Raw genomic sequence first — 22619 nt, forward strand, 5'->3', positions numbered from 1 at the left:
AAAAGTTTCTTAACATGGGTATCCACAACTGCCCTGACACTAACTACAGGTGAGTTACAGAAGGGGATATCGGGTTTATTTTACTGCTGTATTTTGGACAGATACATGCATAATGACATACCTGACACTATGGAATCTAATAAAGCCTGCTCTCTTAGCAAATCTTGCCAGCAGGGTTGTCCTGCAGTACTGAGCCCACACTGAAGTGAGTATCAATCACCACAGGAGAGTGCATTCCAGCACCAAGAAACACAACCATCAGCTCAGTTCTACTATTATTTATTTTTTTAAATATTTTTGAAAAAATATAATTTTTTTACAATATTTTCAACTTAAACACTATTCACACTGAACACGTATGGCAGCTTAACCTACCCAAGTATGAAGTTTAAGAAGCCAAAACTGTTCTAGCTTTGTTAAAAGAAAAGTTGTGCTGTAGACTATTGTAGTGATGGTTAACAAAGCAAGGAAAAGCACCACTCAAATCATGTTACCATTACTTTGTTCAGTTGGATTATGGTGGGTCACATGCTGCACTTCACACAGGCATAGCTATGATGCAGTGACGCCTTAGAAGATGATGCAATTCTCAAATTACATCCTCCCTCAGATGTAACATTGGAAGAATTCACTATTTCTTCTGTGAGAAAATACCATCGAAGCCAGGACTAGTTCTCATCTGATTACTACCTTATAACCTCAGTAACCAAGACATACTTGTCTATAAAGAATTATTTCAAATTAACTAACAAGGCCTTCTTCAGAAAAAGGAGATCCTTTTTGATAGCTACAAATGCAAATTTAAGTCTGAACTGAGAAATAGGCCTAACAACTAGAACTTAGTACTCATTTTTTAAAAAGTTTAGACATTAGCATTTGCTAACCCTAAGGGACTAGTTTAGCCTCAAAAAAGACAATTCACTAAGATTTAGAGGTCATTTTAATTTGGTGCTTTGTCACAACTTGACTGGTGCTTCTTTCCTCGCTGTCTTCACATCAAGCCATGGGGCCAATTCTATTTTCAGTAAATGTTTGACAGCTTATTACTTAATAACAGTCTCAGCACTTTTATTAAGCATGCAAGACTAACAAAACTTTGGCAATGCATAAGTGTAACACAGTGACAAGAGAGAGCTTTTACAATTAAGTCTTCTAATACTGCCTTCACAGTGTGGAAATTGTGCTACATCCACCAAAAGAGGGCCCCGTCTACTCAAATATTTTAGTACTTCACCCCAGGAACAAACTCCTTTGCATTTGGATTCAGATTGCTCTTGACCTGGAAAATAAGTACATAAAAAAGCAAGTTCACTAACAGATGGCTTCAGATACTCAGAAGCATTCAACCCAGATCCACATGCAAAAATATCTTCCAAAAAACATAAAACAAAAGAACGCAGATTGTAAGGTGAAACTTAGCCCCAAAAATCTACCTATAGCAGGGAAAGGAGGAACCAGATGTAAACTACATATTTATATGAAAACATATCACCTTCTAAAGAGAGAGTAGGAACTGAAATTAAATTTGCTAAAGTGAAAAAACCAGAAACCCACTAATTTCACACAAACTAAAAAGGTGTCACAGAATAAGCCATCCTGTTCATTTGACTATGATATTTAACTGCTTCATACTATGCAAATATATTAAGCAAGTGTTGAAATGATGATTATAGTGGTTTGGGGAATTGTTTATGGCCTAATTTTGCTCATGATCCTCACTGAAAAGATGGAGTTAACTTTCTAAAATTGCTGTATTCTAATTCCCACAGGGAGCAAGGTTTGTAACAGGAAAAGAAAACTACATGGGGAATCAGAAGACCTAAGATGGAATTTCGGCGCTGGTCCTAACTTCCTTCCTATGAAAGCCTGGATAAGTCACTTTCTCTGGGACTCTTTTTTCGCCTAAGTTAGGGGAAGAATGGGCCAAAGTCTCTAAGAGCCACTATTCCATACCTCTAAATCTTTATTTTCCCAGGCAGACATGTCAGCATATTGAGAATAGCTAGACATTTGCTTTCACCACAGGTGACAAAAGATAAAAAGAAATCAAGATGTATTCCAGGCCCTGAAATGTAGGAATGCTCAGAGGCTTTTAGATAGAATCTGAACCTCCTATATCACTTACTTTTAAGACCAATAACATGTTGGAGCAATAATTTAATTTTAGTTTCATAATTTATATATATGACCATTTCCTTGGACAGGATATAGTCTCACTTCTCTCAAGGGAATTATATCTAAAAGTGTGAGGTTTAAATAAAAAAATCAGTGTTCTTGAATGTAATCTTTTGGCAGCTACAAAAGAATGAGAGGGAATTAACAATAATCTCAAATAGACCAAGTTGAGTTAAACAAACCAGTTTCTAGGCAATTATACCGGGTCCATATTAAAGCTATACATTATGACTAGTAAAGGACTTTACTCATCAGAGCAACCAGGATTATTTGTGGAATGACTAATGTAGCCATAAGCAAGCATATCTCAACAGACTATTCATATCACACATCTCAATTGGGTTACTGTCATTTACTGCAACAAGTCTAGACTACAATGTAAATTTCTATGTTCTCCATACAGCCCTTTAGAAGAATGGTTCCCAAATACCTGATGGGGCAAGCTGGCAGTATGCCTTAGCAGTGCTTTTTAAAAATTAACATGCCTAGACAACCGATTCTGCAAGTCTGGGATGCAGCTGAGGGACTTATTTTTGTTTTTAATGCTTCACAGGTAATTATGATGTATTGCCAGGGTAGGAAATCACTGCACAGTGAGAAGAAGACAACTGCAAAAATTACTTCAGAGTCTAGGAGTAAATTCCAGAGAACTGTCTTGTAAAAGCAATTAGAGATTGTCAATATGGTCAGAAAGGTCAACATTAGGACTTCAAATCATTATATTGTAATTTTAGCAAACAACTCATCAGGTTCTACCCTAGTACTAATGCTCATTTATCATAATTCCTAAAAAACCTTTTACTGCAAATATACCATCCCCAGCAAGGAGACATGGAGAATAGCTAAAAATGCAAATAGGTTTGTGTTCCTTTTCTGCCAAGAGCTTGTAAAAGTTCCTATTAAATCTCAGTTCCAAACGGGAGTTAGGGTAACTCAATGAAAATCTTGGGTCAGAGGAAAAAAAACCCAAATTTTCACCTCTCAGATAAAATTTTGCAAATTTCGCCAAATGTTTAAGGCAAAATTAAAGAGCAAAACCTCTTCATCAAGCTACTTTTGTATAGGCAAGTCACATGGACAGACTGTATATTCTTCTCGATTAATGCTTTAAGACATTTACATATCCTAGGGCAACACAGTTATTAAAACGAAAAGCAGTGGCAAGAAGTCTGCTAGTAGTCTGAGACTAGCCCCGGAGTATTGCCAGAAGTCACTCCATGTCATAAATGAGGAGACCAGGAGGCCCCTGCTTCCACAGTAAGAAGTAGTACAATTTCCGAAAGGGAAGTAATGTAGAACCCTTCTTAAACAGATGACTGCTGCCTTTTCCACTTACGGGAAAGATGAGCTACTTTTTAAAAAGATGAAAAATAACTTTACCACAAGATCTTCCAGAGAAGAGCCATCACTGATAACAAGGTCATTAAATTGGTCTTGGATTTGGTCCATAGTTTGTGGGAGATCTCGAGCTGGAATAAACCACTCATGTTCTTCTTCTTCCTCCAGCATTTCTTGGAAGCAGCGTTCAATAAATTCTTCTTCCCATAACTCCTCTTCTATCTGGATTTATAATATATTAAGGATAATTTATAGCACATTTGGTTAAGACATCACTAGGAACGGCTTAAAATATCTTGAATTAAAGCACTTAAAACCACAATATTGTAATCTTCTCCTCTGATCCTGTGCCAAGAAAAAGAAACAGACTAGGGAAGATCTGTTTCGGGTTTTGCTGTCTTTATTTGTCTTAGCAGAATATTCTTTTTCCCACTGAGGGTAGTGGGGAAGTAATAAATAAAGGAGTGTTTTCACTGAGGAATTGGTCAGAATTACCTGTGATACTTTAAAACTACACAAACCCTAAACCCACCCCAAAATGACTAAAATTGTGTAGAGCGTAGGGTTGGGGCATGGGTAATTAAAAACAAATCAAAAACAGCCCAAATAATTTTCACTGAACTAAGACTACACTGTTTTACTCTTGAATAGCCATCACTGGATATGGTGAGATCAAGCTGGCTGCTGATTACCAAAGCCATGATCAGGGAGGAACTAGACGAAAGATGGAAACAGATGCCAGAAATGTGGGAATAAAAGACAACATTCATCAATGTATGAGCATTCTCTAAGGGTAACAGTGGTGTCAGGTTTTCAGGCTTAGCAAATTAAGAACCTCAGGTGAAAAAACAGCACAATTCTGTACCCTAGTACCTATGCCTGTCTGCTCCTGATTTATTTCTTTTTTTTTTTTTTAAAGATTTTATTTTTATTTATTTGACAGAGAGAGAGACAGGCAGTGAGAGAGGGAACACAAGCAGGGGGAGTGGGAGAGGAAGAAGCAGGCTCATAGCGGAGGAGCCTGATCTGGGGCTCGATCCCATAACGCCGGGATCACACCCTGAGCCGAACGCAGACGCTTAACCGCTGTGCCACCCAGGCGCCCCTGATTTATATTCTCTTAAGAGCAATCTGATTGGTGCAAGCAATAGTTCCCAAACCTAACTGCACATGGAACCATCTGGGAGATTTTTTTTTTATGGTTTTATTTTTAATTAATCTCTACACCCAACATGGGACTTGAACTCAACAAACCTGAGATCAAGAGTCGCATACAACTGAATCAGGCAGGTGCCAGCAATCTGGGAGCTTCTAAAATACAAATTTTCCAGGCTCCACCCTAGTCCTGCTGAATGAGAATATCTGGGGTGGGACCCTGCAAAAAGCTCCCAAAGTTATTTCAACGAGCAGATAAACCTCGTAGTAATCAGCATCCAAATAAAAAATAAAATAGGAGTGGTGGCATATACACCCATATATTTCACATATAAGGGACCAGATAAAAAACACATTACCGGGACAAGTACAAATTATACTGAGGGCTATCATGGGCTATGAGAAAGATCATGTTTGTACAAAAAACTAACTTGTCTGTTGAATTCCTCTTCATTTTCCATCCACATGTACTCTGCAAATGGATTGTCATCTTCATGAGAATGACCATTAATAATCACATCTTCATTGATGATGCTTGGGCTAGTACTGCTGCGACTTGGATCTTTCATGGTTGGCGTTAGTTGTCGTTTCTAACCTTCAAAGAAGAACAGTAGTTAATTTTGTCATTCTTTCAGTTCTTAATGAGCATCTACTACCACGAGGCATCAATGGTTAGGTACCAGATGCACATGACATATTAATGCACATGATAAATCAAGCAATTGGGAAGTTTCACCTTTTTTTACAAATGATGTTAATGTTTAAGACATAGCTGAGAACAGCCTAGATTCATCTAGTATTTTCTGGTAACAGTCAATGATGGTAATCAACTGCTTGAATGTAACTCCCAAATCATCTGATTTTTGAAATACTGGCTATCTCTTGCTTTATAAAACAAGCATGGTGTGGAAGACTTAGTCATCAAGTGACTTTATGAAAAGCAAATTCTACTCTTAAAAACTGGTATTAAAAAGCCCAGAGACAGCAAATGGAAACAGACTTTTAATAACCTCTTAGTTCCTCAGTTCCAAGATACAGAGTGCTCTGGATCTTTTTTTTTTTTTTTTTTAAAGATTTTATTTATTTATTCGACAGAGATAGAGACAGCCAGCGAGAGAGGGAACACAAGCAGGGGGAGTGGGAGAGGAAGAAGCAGGCTCATAGCAGAGGAGCCTGATGTGGGGCTCGATCCCATAACGCCAGGATCACGCCCTGAGCCGAAGGCAGACGCTTAACAGCTGTGCCACCCAGGCGCCCCTTGGACCTTTTATTTTTAATTTTTTTAAAGATTTATTTCTTGGAGGGAGGCAGAGAGAGAGAGAGGGAGAGAGAGAGAGGTGAGGGGAGGGGGCAGAGGGAGAGAATGAATCTCAAGCAGAATCTGTGCTGAGTGTGGAACCCGATGCAGGGTTGATCTCATAACCCTGAGATCATGACCTGAGCTGAAACCAAGAGTCGGAGGCTTAACCAATTCAGCCACCCTTTTATTATCCTGGATCTTCTGACTTCATAGCATACTTCTATTTGCTTTATCTTTGGGTCCATGTTGAGTTCCTCCATGTCTGGATTTACCCACTGTACAATGAGTGTCAAGCATCTAATCTATGTAATACGGATGCTTTTAAGTGAGATAGTATCTACAGACTGCTTTTTTTTAAAAAAAGATTTTATTTATTTGAGTGAGAGAGTGTGTGAGAGAGAGAGAGATCTTGAGCAGGGGGGAGGGGTAGAGGGAAAAGCAGACTTCCCACTGAGCAGGCAGCCGATGCAGGACACGATCTCAGGACCCTGTGATCATGACCTGTACCAAAGGCAGACGCTTAACTGAGCCATCCAGGTGCTCCCCACAGACTACTTTTTAAACTGTTTTATTACCTTCATAGTACGTAATAAACATCTTTCCATGAAAGTTGATGAAACTCCCCTGCTGACAGAAAAACTTCCGGACTAAGTCAAAATGAATTTTCCAATAAGAAAAATGACTGAACATCACAGGTTCATAGTGAAGGGTACATCAAAAAAAATGCAACTTTGGAAAGCAGTTTATCGTTATTAACCTCAGCATTCAAGGCGTAAGACAAAACTCATTTTGATGGTCATGGTGAGGGGCATTCTCCTCTAACAATGTGAAAACTAAACCTCAAATGAAGCTCCCTGATCTTCCTCCTTAGCTCTCTCTCATCTCCTCCACAAACCATTCCATATCATCGGCATCTCCATCTATCATGTCAAGGTTACTGATAAGCCTATTGGACATTTCCTCTCTAATATCATGGACAGGTGGGACCCAACCCACTCTAATATTTCCTTCAGGCTTCCAGCCTTCACCACCTCCCAAAGGGTGGGCTGCTTCTTCATTCCACTCTGGAGCGTGCTCTTCTACTTTGCTGGGGGACACCTTCCATGTTGAGATTTTTTTTCCTGCTTCTTCTACCTCCAGGGATCAGAAGCAGTCTTCCTCTCTCAGCCTTGAAATCTGTTGCACAAATAGACCTAACAACCTGCTACAGATCAGGGTCAGCTTCTGCGACCCTGGGCTACAGGCTCACCAGTCTTCAAGGCAACAGCAACCGCCCGCCCCCCCCCCCAGCCACAAGACTACCAGACTCTAACTAGCTCAAGCACCTAATCTCTTTTTATGTGAGTAAAAGCAGAGCAGTATCGGATACAGTAGGTCTGGTTTCTTATACATTGCTCAACAGGCAAGAACATGACCTAACCCAGCGGATATACTGCTGGCTAAAAGTTTGAAGCATAAGGTTCAGATTCTACAATATTCTAATTCACTAAGTATGAAATTGCTAAAGTTGGGCTTACATATAACAAGAGTCACTTGCACATAAAATCAAACAGCAGTGTGACTTGCGCCAAAGGGAGGAATCAGCATCCCTAATATGAGGATAGAGTTTTAAAATCTTAAGGCTTGGGGCACCTGTGTGGCTCAGTCAGTTAAGCATTTGACTCTTGATTTTGGCTCAGGGAATGATCTCAGGGTCATAATACCAAGCCCCATGTCAGTCTCTGAGCTGGGCGTGGAGTCTGCTTAAGGTTCTCCCCTCCCCACTTCTGCTCACCCTCACCTCCACCCTCACCCTCTCTCTCTAAAACAAAAGCAAAAATAAATAACAACAAAACAAACTTCAGGTCTTCTTACTCCAAGGTTATCTTAATCAAATAAAACACTAAAACTAAAACCTCCTACTACAAATAGTTTTCTCCTTGGGTTTAAGAGTCAGGGAGCACTGGCTCTATGTGTACTGCTGGCCCTTTAGATTCTTTTTTTTTTTTAAAGTAGGCTCCATGCTCAATGTGGGGTTTGAACTCACAACCCCGAGATCCTGAGATCAAGGGTCTCATACTCTACTGAGTCAGCCAGGTCCCCCTCCTTTAGATTCATTTTATGGACTTATCCTCAAGAGTATGTAAGTATAATAAAAACTCATACTGTTCATATAATGTGAATTTAGTCTCTTAAGCTGGGAGTGGGGGGGTTTCTAGCCTGACACACATATGTATATTCTGAAATACTGAATACTACTTACAATACCATCATGGTAGTGACATTTTTAGTTAAGAGGTCCTAAACTAAAAATTACTAAGAACTTCTGCATATTATTATTGTATGCATAGGAAAGAGGCAGAGACAGACTGAGATTTATGTGCTAGAGTGTGTAACCCAAACATGATTTGGGTTAGGAAAAAGAGGCACTATAAAAGCAGACAGTACAAAAAACAGACGATGGATATCTTTGATATTTTTTATTTATTATTAATCTTGGGTGAAAAAAAAAACCCCCTTTTTTTTGGATAACAATTTCTGACTAAAGACCAATCAGTTCCTCTGAAGAAAATTACTCATTCTCATATGTCAGGCATTACATTTTAGATCAAACTCAAGTATTATGAAAAGCAGTGGTCAATCCTGTTTTGCAACTGGATGTAACTTTGTTTACTCTGCATATGAGCTGATCATTATGTTCAAAGACACTGCAATTTATAACAGCTTTTGTTATTTTCCCAACATGTATCCTATCCCAACTTATACCCATTAAATCCTCCCTTTCAGAAGACCACAATATTAACAAGTGACTTACAGCTTCAGTTAAAAAAAAAGTTTAGCACAGACAATGAGACATTCAATATTTAAATGGAATTGAGTAGTTAAGTAGCAATCATATGTGTGCGACATGTCCATCTAGAAATACTTCTAACTTGTTTTTAAATAAGCCTCAGTAACTGAAAGTACATCTACATGTAAATGCAATCTGGTTTTTTTTAAAGAAAAAAAAATTTCCATACACTATATAAGCACAAGCTTCTGTAAACAATGAAAAATCTGCCTCAGCAAATTCTATAGTTTGAGAATCCCGGGGGACACCCCTTCCTCTTTGTTTGATGCCAACCAGTAATAAATAAAATTTAAACAGAGTTTAGCAAAAAAGGGCCCAATCCCCGTGTTTGACAAGGCCCTAGGGTCAGCTTTTTGCTCACTATCACCTCATCAAACTAGCTCTGGCTTTGGTATAGATCCTAGTGAAAAAGTCCATAAAGGACTGTACATAAGGTTACTTTATCAAGCAATATTTGGGAAACAAATCACGATTGAAACCAAGAAGAACGAACTGAAACTTGGACACAGATCTTATACCTCAGACAACCGAGGGAAGGAACAACTGCTGACCAGACCACATTTCCGGCTACAGCCAGCCAAGTGAAAGCCAGAGGGGGGCAAGGATCATTTATTTTCAGAACTTCGATGGACCTACAATTATTGAACACAAGGTGTCCTAATGTAAGGCAATGTATCAAATTTCAAATTTTCTTCTACGACTTGTTCTTGACCTTCTTGAACCACACTCTTTATACTTCATCCTCTGTTCGTTCTGCTGTTTTTAAAAATTGGGCATGGGGGGGGGGCCTGGGTGGCTCAGTCGTTAAGCGTCTGCCTTCGGCTCAGGTCATGATCCCGGGGTCCTGGGATCTAGGCCCCGCACTGGGCTCCCTGCTCAGCGGGAAGCCTGCTTCTCCCTCTCCCACTCCCCCTGCTTGTGTTCCCTCTCTCGCTCTCTGTCAAATAAATAAAATTAAAAAAAAAAAATTGGGTATAGGGTCACCTAGTTGGCTCAGTCCGTGGAGCATGTGACCTTTTTTTTTTTTAAGATTTATTTGAGAGAAAGAAAGAGCGTGTGTGTGGGCAAGACAGCACACGTGCAGTGGGGAGGGGCAGAGGGAGAAGGAGAGTATCTCAAATTCCCTGCTAAGTCCGACATGGGGCTCAATCCCACAACCCCAAGATCACAACCTGAGCCAAAATCAAGAGTCGGACATTTAACCAACCGCACCATCCAGGCACCCCAAGCATGTGACTCTTAATCTCAGGGTTGTGAGTTCAAACCCCATGCGGGGTGTAACGCTTATTTAAAAAAAAAAATTGGGTATATAGTTCAAATACCATAAAATTTATGATTTTAAAGTGCTGGACTGGCATCTGTTAAAAACAGTTAAAGGCAAATGAAATAGCCAAAGCCACCTAGGGCAAGGAAGAACAGTTGTGGCAAACAAAAGACAAAGCAAAAAGGCTGGGAGCAAGGACTGGTGAAGGAAATCCTTTGGGAATAAGGACTTTGAAAAGCTCCTGTATATTCTAGGGAATCTAGAAGGCCATGGGCAGGTTCAGTGCTGGGAGCATGCTCAGAAAAGAGCTGAGAATGCCCTACACTTTTCACTTCAGGCTATGCACACATAGTGAGGGCTAAGGAAGACTTGTAAACTGCCTGAATTTTGAAGGTATGCCTCAATATAAACAAGAGCCCAGGGGCAAAAACCGGGAGAGTTATTTTTTGCTTACAGGTATTTAAGAAAATCTCTTCTAGGGAGCCTGGGTGGCTCAGTTCAGAAGGGAGTCTGCTTCTCCCTCTGCCCCTCACCCCGCTCGTGCGTTCTCAAATAAATAAAATATTAAAAAAAGATTTTATTTTTTTTAAGATTTTATTTATTTATTTGAGAGACAGCTAGAGAGAGGACGAGCAGAGGGGGCTGTTGTAAGAGGGAGAAGCAGGATCCCCGCTGAGCAGGGAGCCAGATGCCCGGCTCAATCCCAGGATCCCAGGAGCATGACCTGAGCCAAAGGCAGACACTTAACTGACTGAGCCACTCAGGTGCCCCTAAGATTTTATTTTTAAATAGTCTCCACATGCAATGTGGGCCTTGAACTCACAACCCCAAGATCAAGAGTTGCACGCTCCACCAACTGAGCCAGCCAAGTGCCCCTGGAAAATCTCTTTGAAATAACTACCTGACTCCTAAGCTAACAGAACAGAGATTTCAATGCCCCCCCCCACACTTCAAACTTTTACAAAATTAGTTTAGAAAAGTCACCAAACAAACATCAAGCAGAAAAACAATGCTGAGGGAAGGAGAGAATCTAATTGCCAAAGATGCCACATTATAATACTCAAAATGTCCAGTTTACAAAATTTAGGAGGCATGCAAAGAGGAAAATCTGACTTATATATAAACTTCCCTGAGGAAACCTAGACACTGGACTTATTAGACTTTAAATCGGTACAAAAAACTAAAGGAAACTGTAAGAATGAGGTCTCATCATCAGGCGCACCTGGGTGGCTCAGTCGGTTGAGCGTCTCTGCCTTCGGCTCAGGTCATGATCTCAGGGTCCTGGGACTGAGATCCGAGTCGGGCTCCCTACTCAGCGGGGAGCCTACTTCTCCCTTGCCCCCTGCCCCCCCACTCGTGCTCTCTCTCTCTCTCTCTCAAATAAATAAAATCTTAAAAAAAAAAATTTCTGGAGTTGAAAAGCACAATAACTGAAACGGAAAGTTTACTAAATGGATTACAACAGATCTGATCAAGGAGAAAAAAAATCAGCAAACTTGAAGATAAGTTAGTTAAGATTACTGAGCTCAGGAAAGAAAGAAAACAATGAAGAAAAATGAACAGAACCTTAGGGACCTCTGGGAAACCATCCAATGTACCAACATATACATAATGAGAATCTCAAAAGAAGACAAGGGGCCATACAGAGTATTTTAAGAATTAATGGCCTCTTGGGACGCTTGGTTGGCTCAGCTGGTGATCTCAGGATTGTGGATTCAAGCCACACACTGGGTGTAGACTGCTTAAAAATAAAATCTTAGGGGCACCTGGGTGGCTCAATCAGTTAAGCATCTCTTGGTTTCAGCTTGGGTCATGACCTCAGGGTTGTGGGATGGAGCCCTGCATTGGGCTCCTCGATGAGCAGGGAGTCAGCTTCAGATTCTCTCTTCCTCTCTCTCAAATAAATAAATAAAATCTTAAAAAAAAAAAAAAACACCCAAACTCCTCAAACCTTATGAAACAGATGTTACTCTACATATGCAAGAAGCTCAACAAACTCTAAGATAAACTCAAAGTGATCCACATCAAGACACATTACAATCAAATTACTGAAAGACAAAGAGGAGAGAGAATCTCCAAAACAAGTGACCCTACACACAACGGATCCTCAAAATAAGATTAACAGTTGATTTCACATCAGAAACCAGACGCCAGGGGCACCTGGGTGGCTCAGTTGGTTAAGCTTCTGCCTTTGGTTTATGTCATGATCCCGGGGTCCTAGGATCAAGTTCTGCTAGGGCTCCTTGCTCCTTGGGGAGCCTGCTTCTCCCTTTGCCTGCCACTCCCCCTGCTCATGCTTTCTCTCTCTCTCTCGAATAAATTAAATCTTAACCAAAAAAAAAAAAAAAAAAAAAGGAAGAAAGAAACCATACGGGCCTGAAAACATATTCAAAGTGCTGAAAGAAAAAAAACAAAACTATTTTTCAAAAATTAAGGAGAGGGACGCCTGGGTTTCTCAGTCTGTTAAGCATCTGCCTTCAGCTTAGGTCACGATCCCAGGGTCCTGGGATTGAGCCCCCGCTTGGGCTCTTTGCTTGGTGGGGAATCTGCTTCTCCCTCTGCCTGACACTCCCCCTGCTTGTGCTCTCTGACAAATAAATAAATAAATAAAATCTTAAAAAAAAAATTAAGGAGAAATTAAGATATTCCCAGATAAATAAAAAAATGAGAGGGGCACCGGGGTGGCTCAGTGGGTTAAGTGTCTGCCTTTGGCTCAGGTCATGACGTCAGGGTCCTGGGATCTAGTACTGCTTGGGTTCCCTGCTCAGGAGGGAGTCTGCTTCTCCCTCTCCCTTTGACCCCTCCCCTGCCACCTGCTCATGCTTGTTCTCTAAGTACATAATCTTAAAAAAAAAAAAAGAGAGAGAGAGAGAGCGCGCGCAAATGCACATCGCCAGTAGACCTGTCCTACAAGAAAAGCTAAAATGAGTCCTTCAGGGTGAAACAAAGACACTACACATTAACTTGAATCCGTCTGAAGAAATAAAGAACACAGATAAAGATAACTACACAAATACGGAAATCAGTAATAACATACTTTTGGCTTTTAACACCTTTTTCTCAATGTGATTTAAAAGACAAATACATAAAACAATAATTAGGTATCTATGTTAATGGACACACAATGTATAAAGATGCATTTTGTGACAATAACAAGGCAGGGGGAGGAGGAGTACAGTGCTATTAAGGGGAAATTTTTGTGTACTCTTGAAACTAAGTCGGTATTAGTTCAAGCTTGATGTCACAAACTAAGGTGACTACTAGGAAAATAACTTTAAAAATATACAGTAAAGGGTACATAGCGGTCACATATCGTCACCCCACCTGGAGGCAGCCATAAACAAACTGCTTCAAGACTCCAAAGTCAGTGAGCGCCAAGCTCTTCTAGCGAGAAAAAGCTTTTCTCCAAACGAAACACATAAGAAATGCTGGAAACACAAGAGAAGTACCTAATTTGCTTGAGTGATGTTTGAGGACACAAAGTAGATACTGACTTGACAAATACAGTAAAAAAACAACTGGGAAATCTGTTGCTGTCTGGCTTTGTTCATGCTTCAATCTGACTACTTAAAACTGGCAGAAATGGGGCACCCAGCTGGTTCAGTCAATGGAGCACGAGACTCTCAATCTTGGGGTTATAAATTTAAGCCCCACTTTGGGTGCAGAGATTAAACATAAAATCTCAGGTGTGCCTGGGTGGCTCAGTCAGTTAAGCATCAGACTCTTGGTTTCATTTCAGGTCATCGTTTCATGAGAAGTGGTATGGAGCTCCAGGCTCAGCAGGTAGTCTGCTTGAAGATTCTCTCCTCTAACCCTCCTCTCACAAGTGCACTCTTGCTCTCTCTCAAAAAACAAAACAAAACAAAACAAAACACAACTTAATAAAATCTTAAAAACAAAACTGGCAGAAATGAACTGAGAAAGCCAGTAATTTCCCCCCAATTAAAGTTCACTATTTGCTTCAAAGCATGACTATGCAATAAAACCCTCAAATTATCAGAATATTCAAAAATTATAATTTTCAAAAAAAAATTTTTAATTTCCATCCTTAATCTCATGCAAAGAATTATTTTATTATTATTATTTTTTAAGTAGGCTCCATACCCAACATGAGGCTTGAACTCAGGACCCTGAGATCTCTACCAACTGAGCCAGCCAGGTGCCCCTCATGCAAACAATATATATTTTTAAAAAAGATTTTATCTAGGGGCGCCTGGGTGGCACAGCGGTTAAGCGTCTGCCTTCGGCTCAGGGCGTGATCCTGGCGTTCTGGGATCGAGCCCCACATCAGGCTCCTCCACTATGAGCCTGCTTCTTCCTCTCCCACTCCCCCTGCTTGTGTTCTCCCTCTCTCGCTGGCTGTCTCTATCTCTGTAGAATAAATAAATAAAATCTATATAAAAAAAAAAGATTTTATCTAAAAAAAAAAAAAGATTTTATCTATTTGACAGAGAGCAAGAGAGCAGAAGCAGGGGGAGCGACATAGGGAGGAGAAGCAGGCTCCCCGCTGAACAGGGGGCCTGATGCAGGACTCAATCCCAGGACCCTGGAACCCTGACCTAAGCCAAAGGCAGATGGTTAAGCGACTAAGCCACCCAGGTGTCCCAACACTTCAGTGCTTTTCAAAGATTCTTTTAAAATATATCATCTAACACTTCTTTTTAATTTTAATTTTTTATTTTGTTTATAAAGATTTTATTTTTATTTTTTAAAGATTTTATTTATTTGGGGCGCCTGGGTGGCTCAGTGGTTGAGCCGTCTGCCTTTGGCTCAGGGCGTGATCTCTGCGTTCTGGGATCGAGCCCCACATTAGGCTCATCCGCTAGGAGCCTGCTTCTTCCTCTTCCACTCCCCCTGCTTGTGTTCCCTTGCTCGCTGGCTGTCTCTCTCTCTGTCAAATAAATAAATAAAATCTTAAAAAAAAGAAAAGATTTTATTTATTTGAGGGGCGCCTGGGTGGCTCAGTCGTTAAGCATCTGCCTTCGACTCAGGTCATGATCCCAGGGTCCTGGGATCAGACCCCGCATGGGGCTCCTTGCTCAGTGGGAAGCCTGCTTCTTCCTCTTCCACTCTGCCTGCTTGTGTTCCTTCTCTTGCTGTATCTCTCTCTGTCAAATAAATAAAATCTTAAGAAAAAAAGATTTTATTTATTTGAAAGAGAAAGATAGCGAGAGAGAGAACACGAGTTGGGTGGAGGGGCAGAGGGCAAGGGAGAAGCAGGCTTCCTGCTGAGTAGGGAGCCTGATGTGGGACTTGATCCCAGGACCCTGAAATCATGACCGGAACTGAACTCAGACGCTTAACAACTGAGCCAACCAGCCACCCTAATTTTTATTTTTTAGATTTAAAAATTAGAGAGAGAGAGAGAGAGACAGCCTGAGTATGGGTAGAGGCAGAGGGGAAGCAGACTCCTTGCTGAGTGGGGATTAAGCCCCGCTTCCGGCTCCCTGCTTTTCCCTCTCCCTCTGCCTGCGGCTCCCCCTGACGTGCTGTCAAATAAATAAATAAAATCATAAATAAGTAAATAAATAAATAAATAAAAATAGTCAAAAAGTGAATAAAACCCAGTAGTCCACCAATTCATCAATACCATGTGATATGCCCATACAACAGAATATTCGATAATAAAAAGAAATGAAATACTTGATACATGCTATATCATGTATATACTGAAAACATTATGCTAAGAAACCCATTGAAAAGCAATACATATTATATGAAAGCTAAGGGGTAACAAGGTTTCTAAAATTGATTGTGGTGACTGATATACAACTCTATCCTAAAAGTCACTCTGCTGTGAACTTTAAATGAGTTAAATCCAGTGAGTTCTAGCTCAATAAGAGCTGTTAAAAAACAATATTCAGGGGCGCCTGTGTGGCTCAGTCGTTGAGTGTCTGCCGTCAGCTCAGGTCATGATCCCAGTGTCCTGGGATCGAGCCCCGCATCGGGCTCCCTGCTCAGCAGGAAGCCTGCTTCTCCCTCTCCCACTCTCCCTGCTTGTGTTCCCTCTCTTGCTGTCTGTCAAATAAATAAAATCTTTAAAAAACAAAAACAAAAAACACTCATTGCCTATAGGGATAACTAGATGGCAAGAGATATTTTGTTAAATCTTTTGAATTTTGAATGGATTACCTACTAAAAATTCAACTTCAATAAACAAAACCCCTACTTTAATTTCACTGATTTTTTTCTTATTTTTTTTAGTTTTTTTTCACTTTATTTTCCCTCCCCTCCTACTTAATTTCAGCCAATTTGTTACTGTTTTTCAAGTTGACAAACATGTTTATTTTCAACCTTTCATTTAATAAAAATTGTTTATAAAGTTCCCATATATACAGAATTTAGTTCTTAGCAGTCTGAGGTAATTACAAATTATTTAATTTATAATGAGCCAGAGATTATGTGGAAGAATATCTTTTAAATTTCCAAGTGGTTAAAGTTCTTTTAGTTATGCTTTGGTACCCTGATTTCTAGTTTAATTTCATTATGTTATAAAACGCAGCCAGAAAAACCTTCACTTTTCGGGATTTATTACAGTTTTGTTTGCAGACAACTACGGTTTTTGCAAAATGTCCCGTGGACCTAAAGAGAAAAATGTCTGATTTCTATTTCTAAGGCGTACACACGCATACACACACACACACACACACACACACACACACACACGAGATCCCTTTTTACTTCCATCTGTTAAATTCTGAAAGTGGTGTATTCAAGTTCTCTACTCTAAGAGTTAGATTACTTGACCCAGCTCATAGAAATTTATCATTTTTGGGGACACATGGGTGGCTCAGCTGGTTAGGCGTCTGCTTCAGCTCAGGTCATGATGCTAAAGTCCTGGGATCGAGTCCCGCATTGGGCTCCTTGCTAGGCGGTGAGCCTGCTTCTTTCTCTGCCTGCCCCTCCCCTGCTTGTGCCCCTGCACTCCTTCTCTTAAAAAAACAAACAACAAAAAAAACCCCCAAAAAAACCAACTTGAAAAATTTCTCATTTTTGAAAACTGATGCTTGGTTTTATGTCCGCCATCATAATTTCATGTTTATTTTTCTTACAATCTATTCCTGTGTTTTTTTTTTAAGATTTTATTTTCAAGTAATCTCTACACCCAACGTGGGACTCGAACTCACAACCCCAACTCACAACTCCGAGATGAAGAGTCCAACTAGGCTAGCCAGGTATCCCTATTTTCCTATTTTTAAATAGAGTTCTTAAAATTTTGGATTTATTTTCTGTGACTTACAAACTACTGCAGAATATCAGTTTTCTCCCCCTAATCTGAGATATAAGTGATATCAGCGCTGTAAAGTTTAAGGTGTACAGCATAATAATGTGACTTACATCTATTGTGAAATTATAACAGAAATTTACATAGATTCCTATTAATTAAAAACATGCTCTATACACCCCAACCAATTCAAGACATGCTTTTCCTTGGGGCGCCTTGGTGGCTCAGTCAGTTAAGTGTATGCCTTCGGCTCAGGTCATGATCTCAGGGTCCTGGACTGAGCTCCACATTGGGCTCCCTGCTTCCCCCTCTCCCTCTGCCGCTCCCTGTTTGTGCTCTCTCACTCTCTGTCAAATAGATAAAAAAAAAAAAAAAAAAAAAATGCTTTTCCTTGTTCAGGGTATCCAACCCAATCCCTGCTCCCAGACAAGAAAGAACCTTTAGAATGATTTTACTTACCCCATTTCCTTCCTCCCACTCCACCTCCCGAGTTTTGTGGAAATAATTTAAGCAGTGTTTGTTTCATACTATCTGGTTTCCCCTCAGGTATAGACCTTTTAGAAGAATTTCCGAACCAAACACTTAAAATTCATATTATTGTCTATTTATGTTTTATAAGAGTCATTGCTCATCATTGTTTCTTTTATTCATCATCTTTCCCTAACCTGACATCTTAGTTTTGGCCTAATATTTCTTCAAAAGGTTACCCAAAGATATTTATTTCTGAGCACTGCATGTCTGAAAGTATCTTTTGCTTTCGTATTTGAGTAATACTATTAAACGGGACAGATTTACACTTGTCCTTTCTATTTTCTGTAAATATTCCAGCTTTCACTGTTTTATTCTTTCTTTTGTAAAGTTCCTATTCAGGTGAGTGTCTAATATGAGAGCCTAACACTTAAATTCAGAAATTTCACCAGATTTTGGTTAGGTGAGAGCAGTTTTTTTCCTATTAATGCTGTCTGGTTCTTTCTTTTTCTTTCTTTTCTTTCCTTCTCTCTTTTTTTTTTTTTTTTAAAGATTTTATTCGTTTATTTGACAGAGAGAGAGGCAGCCAGAGAGAGAGGGAACACAGGCACGGGGAGTGGGAGAGGAAGAAGCAGGTTCCCAGCGGAGGAGCCTGATGTGGGGCTTGATCCCAGAACTCCGGGATCACGCCCTGAGCTGAAGGCAGACGCTTAACGACAGAGGCACCCAGGCGCCCCTGTCTGGTGCTCTCAACCCACAAGCCCATATATTCAGCTGTTTCTTCCCTTCCAAAATGCCTCTTCCACATAATGGTTTCTAAAAAATTTTACAATATGGATATCATCTCAGTTTTAGAAACTTTCTCCCCTAGTTTCATCTCTTAAGAATTTTCATTAAAATTCAGATAGAAGGGTGCCTGGGTGGCTCAGTCTGTTAAGGGTCCAACTCTTAGTTTCAGCTCAGGTCATGATCTCAGGGTCCTGGGTTCGAGCCCTGTGTCAGGCTCAACCCTCAGCAGGGAGTCTGCTTGTCCCTCTCCCTCTGCTTCTCCTGCTCGTTCTCTCTCATATAAAATCTTAAAAAAAAAAAATTCAAATACAGTTCTCTCCATTTTCCTTAAGCTGACTCAACAGACATCTTTTCTTATTCCATTGGACTCTATTTTGAATTACTGTGATTCCTTAACATTTGCATACACACATTATTATCATTAATTAGCTGTCTCTCCAGCAGTTAGAATAAAGAAATTTCTGCTTCAGGCTTGTTTTCCACTTAAGTTTGTAAAGCAGTACTGAATTTTTCATTTTAATGTTTGGCAGTATACATTAATGATTAAAAGCAGGGGCTCTGGAACCCAAGGTCAAGTTTTAACCCCTCCGTATCTCAGATTCCCCATTTATTAAGTGGATAATAATAATAGTATCTAGCCACAGAGCCTGGCACATGACACTATTAACTATTTTGGTGCTTATTAAATACTTAAGAGCAATTAAAGGTTGCTGGAGCAAGGTATAAGGTAAAAAATAAAAAATCACATGTTCAAAAACCTGTAGAAGTGAAACATCACAGAATGAGGACTTTAACCCTCCTCTCAACTGGATGTAACAAAGGTGACCTGGTGAGAGTAAGGATGGCTCAAGCACAGCCTATCATCACTACTGATAAAAGCTCAAAGCACATCAGAAATATCATCCTTATTTATAAAAACTGATACAAAAAGTAAGCAGATGGGGCACCTGGGTGGCTCAGTCGGTTAAGCATCTGACATTTTTTTAAAGATTTTAATTATTTGACAGAGAAAGAGCACAAGCGGGGGAGAGGGAGAGTGGGAGAGGGAGGCAGACTCCCCACTGAATAGGGAGCTCAAGCGGGATTCAATCCCAGGGCCCTGAGGCCATGACCCAAGCCGCAGGCAGATGCCTAACTGAATGAACTACCCAGGCGCCCTAAGCAACTGACTCTTAATTTTGGCTCAGGTCATGATCTCAGGATCATGAGACCCAGCCCTGTGTGGGGCTCTGCACTTGAGAGTGGAGCCTGCTTAAGATCCTCTCTCTGCCTTCCCCTCTGTCCCTCATCTCCCCCACACCCCCCAGCCCTGGCTCACTCTCTCAAAACAAAAATCAAAAAAACAAAAACAAAAACAAAACAAACCTACCAAAAAACCCAAAACAAAACAAACCCCTCAAAACACATACAAAGAATCAATAAATGTACACATTCCAAAAAAAAAAAAAAAAACCCAAAAAACACTAAGTTAAAAAAATTAAGCAGAAGCAATTCAAACCTCTAAACCCACACTATCCAATATGGTGACAAGTAGCTACATATGGGTATTTAAATCTAAATTAATTAAATTCAATAAAATAAAAATTTAGTTCTTTAGTTGCACTTGCCACATTCCAAGTGTTCAAGAGACACATGGTGCTATTAGTTGTTCTCTAATTGGACAACACTGCTCTAAACAACAAGGAAATTAGAAAAAAAAAAGGAAAAAAGATTGTTATTATAATCGAAATTTAGGCTGTATCAAACGCAAATTACTAATGCACCTATGCAACATGGTGGTCCAGATCACAAAGAGATAACTTGGCCAACTTTAATCTTGGACTGTGTCCGATATGCCACTAACCACCCAGACGATCCTGAATATGTCACTAAACCACAAGCAGCACAGTAAAATGGTTAAGAGCGCATAATCTCTGGACTACTTGGGTCTGAATTCCAGTTCTTACGAGCTGTGTAACAGTGGACAAGTTAATTCACATCTATTACTTGTTATCTTTATTTTACAGTAGTACTTACCACCTAGAGAAGGTGAAGATTAAATACTTGTAAAAGCACTTAGAACAATGTCTGGCATTACTAAGTGCTATAGAAATTATGTGCCTAATAAAATAATCTTTCAAACTTCTATTTCCTCAATTTCAAAATGGGCAAGATAAAACTTGCTCTGCCTATTTCATAGGTTATAATGAGTAAATTTGTAAATTACAATATGCAAAAGCACAAAAGGAAGGGGGCTGAGGCCTTATTTTCTATCTTCTTTCACCTCTCACAATGTCCGTGAAATTGCTATGCTAACAGCATTTTATAAATGTTTATATTTTCTATTGAAACTGGAGCATCACTCTCTAAAGTCATAAAGGGGTAAATCTGAATAAGGTGTACAGTGCTTACTGAAGGAAAAGGCCACTATAAACTTACACTGTTCCAAAGAGGGTAGGGATTATCTACCTCAATTGGAGCTCCTTAACAGAAACATGCAATATATTATAGTAAAACTCTCCCAGGTCCCAAGACTTTAGCCATCACAGGGAATTTCCACTGCCTAACACCCATCCCTTAAAGAAAGAGATAAATAGGCTGTCATTTTTGGAAAGTCACCTATCTTTATTTGTCGCAGACACTTATTCGTGAGAAAAGATTAAGTTTTGTACAAATTCACAATTAACAAGTAGCATACAAGGCTAATTAGCCCCAAATATCCTTTCACAAACTGGAATCAGAAGCACAAACCAGCAAACACTGGAATCACATTAAAAATCCTTAGACCCTTTTCTTATTTCCAAACATAACCTGCGGCGGATGAAATTTCAAACGCTATTTTGAAGAAAATGCAGACCGACACCTGCTCAACTGCAATTCGTGAAAAATCATGCCACGAGACTACAGTATGCACACGGAAACGGGAATTTGTCTTCTGTTGAAATGAATGTCGAAAGCTGTCAGCTGTTAAGACACTTTCCCACGGCAAATCAGAAGCCAAATTCTTCCTAGAGTTTGAGGTTTCGGTGAAGTGATGGGGCTGCAAAATCAGGGGAAAAAGACAACAAAAAGAAGCAGAAAAGGCCCCTTTTTGAGTCACCAGAAAATCAAACTGCTGGCTGCTTCGACAAATGTTTTGTAAAACAAAGTTCACCACAAGCCACGTAATTTTTGTGGTAGTGGGGAGTAAGCACAAAGTGGAAGACAAGTTAAGAGGACCGCAATCCAAGAATATGAACTGGATGGGCCCTTAAAGTTCTTCGGCTCACAACCCTCCTGGAGTAGGACCCCAGCCCTCCTATCCTGAGCATGGGAAACAATATAACTAAAAATAAGGAGTAAGTGAAGGGGAAGAAACGGGAGAAAGCCGATCAGAAAGGTACTGGCCCACGAACGGTCGCGGAAGGCTCCCCTAGGACGAACGCCAGCCCGCCAGTCCCTCCGCCCTTCTCTTCCCCCACCCCAGCTTCTGGAGCAGCGCGCACGCGCAGCAAGTAGGAGCTGCGCGTGGCGACGCGCAGGCGTAAACTAGGGAGAAACAATGAGCTTTGTTGCCGAAGCGGCAGTGGGGGGCAGGGGAAAAGGGTACCAGGGAGGAGGTGAAGAAAGGGGGGGGGGGCACGAGAAAGTGCTATCCCGGCAACCCTCGCGCGCCACCGAAGACCCGGATAGAGTGCTGCGAGATCCAAATCATAAATAATAATGACAATGAGAAAAAAAAGCGACGGCCATTTCTCAGAGAAGAAAGAGTCTAAGTCGGTCCCAGCTCATCCCTCGGACGCGACTAAAGGTGCAAGGAATAAAGGAAGCCATACGAGGCTTGGCGGCCAACAACCCGGGGGACCCTCCAGGCCCCTCAACCGTTGCCGAGGTGCTGTCCCTCGACCGCCGGGGTCGCCGCACCCTTCTGGCCGCTCCGCCCGAGGGAACCCCTCACCCAGTGCACGGCAGCGGGGACGGCAGCCAACGAATCCGGTCGGCCTCCGCGGATCTCCACAGGCAGCGCCGCTCCCCCGCTCGACGCGCGCTTCGCCCGCCGCCTCCCTTCTCCAGTCCAAACAAACACCCCAGCCCGGAAGTGACTTCACTTCCGCCG

General features: G+C 40.8%; 2 protein-coding genes and 1 pseudogene across 4 annotated transcripts in view; 1 reads left to right on the forward strand and 2 right to left on the reverse strand.

Annotated features, from left to right (window-relative positions):
- Positions 1-3990, forward strand: part of SLC23A1 (solute carrier family 23 member 1) — a 16119-nt gene extending 12129 nt beyond the window's left edge. For all 3 annotated transcript variants that reach the window (XM_045794563.2, XM_045794564.2, XM_045794562.2), the window contains one exon: positions 1770-3990. The gene's annotated coding sequence lies outside the window, so the exon portion shown is untranslated. The remainder of the gene's footprint in view (positions 1-1769) is intronic.
- Positions 264-22619, reverse strand: PAIP2 (poly(A) binding protein interacting protein 2). The gene is made up of 4 exons (XM_045794565.2): positions 22461-22619; positions 5100-5258; positions 3556-3735; positions 264-1279 (listed from the first exon to the last, which is right to left on the reverse strand). The coding sequence occupies exons 2-4, from the start codon at positions 5235-5237 to the stop codon at positions 1223-1225; spliced, it is 375 nt and encodes a 124-aa protein (XP_045650521.1). The 5' UTR covers positions 5238-5258; positions 22461-22619; the 3' UTR covers positions 264-1222.
- On the reverse strand, positions 5720-22454 carry LOC148110110 (protein BEX5 pseudogene; annotated as a pseudogene).

The sequence above is a fragment of the Ursus americanus genome, chromosome 5 (genome assembly GCF_024610735.1).
Source record: "Ursus americanus isolate L20-20 chromosome 5, mUrsAme1.1.p, whole genome shotgun sequence".
Taxonomy (NCBI): Eukaryota; Metazoa; Chordata; class Mammalia; order Carnivora; family Ursidae; genus Ursus; species Ursus americanus.

Excerpts from the sequence above, each read along its gene's own strand:
- PAIP2 (XM_045794565.2), bottom strand. The coding sequence starts at position 5,237 with ATGAAAGATCCAAGTCGCAGCAGTACTAGCCCAAGCATCATCAATGAA. Across the intron at positions 3,736-5,099 it reads AAGAGGAATTCAACAGACAA|ATAGAAGAGGAGTTATGGGA; the intron begins GTTAGTTTTTTG and ends TTATAAATCCAG. Across the intron at positions 1,280-3,555 it reads CTTCTCTGGAAGATCTTGTG|GTCAAGAGCAATCTGAATCC; the intron begins GTAAAGTTATTT and ends CTTATTTTCCAG.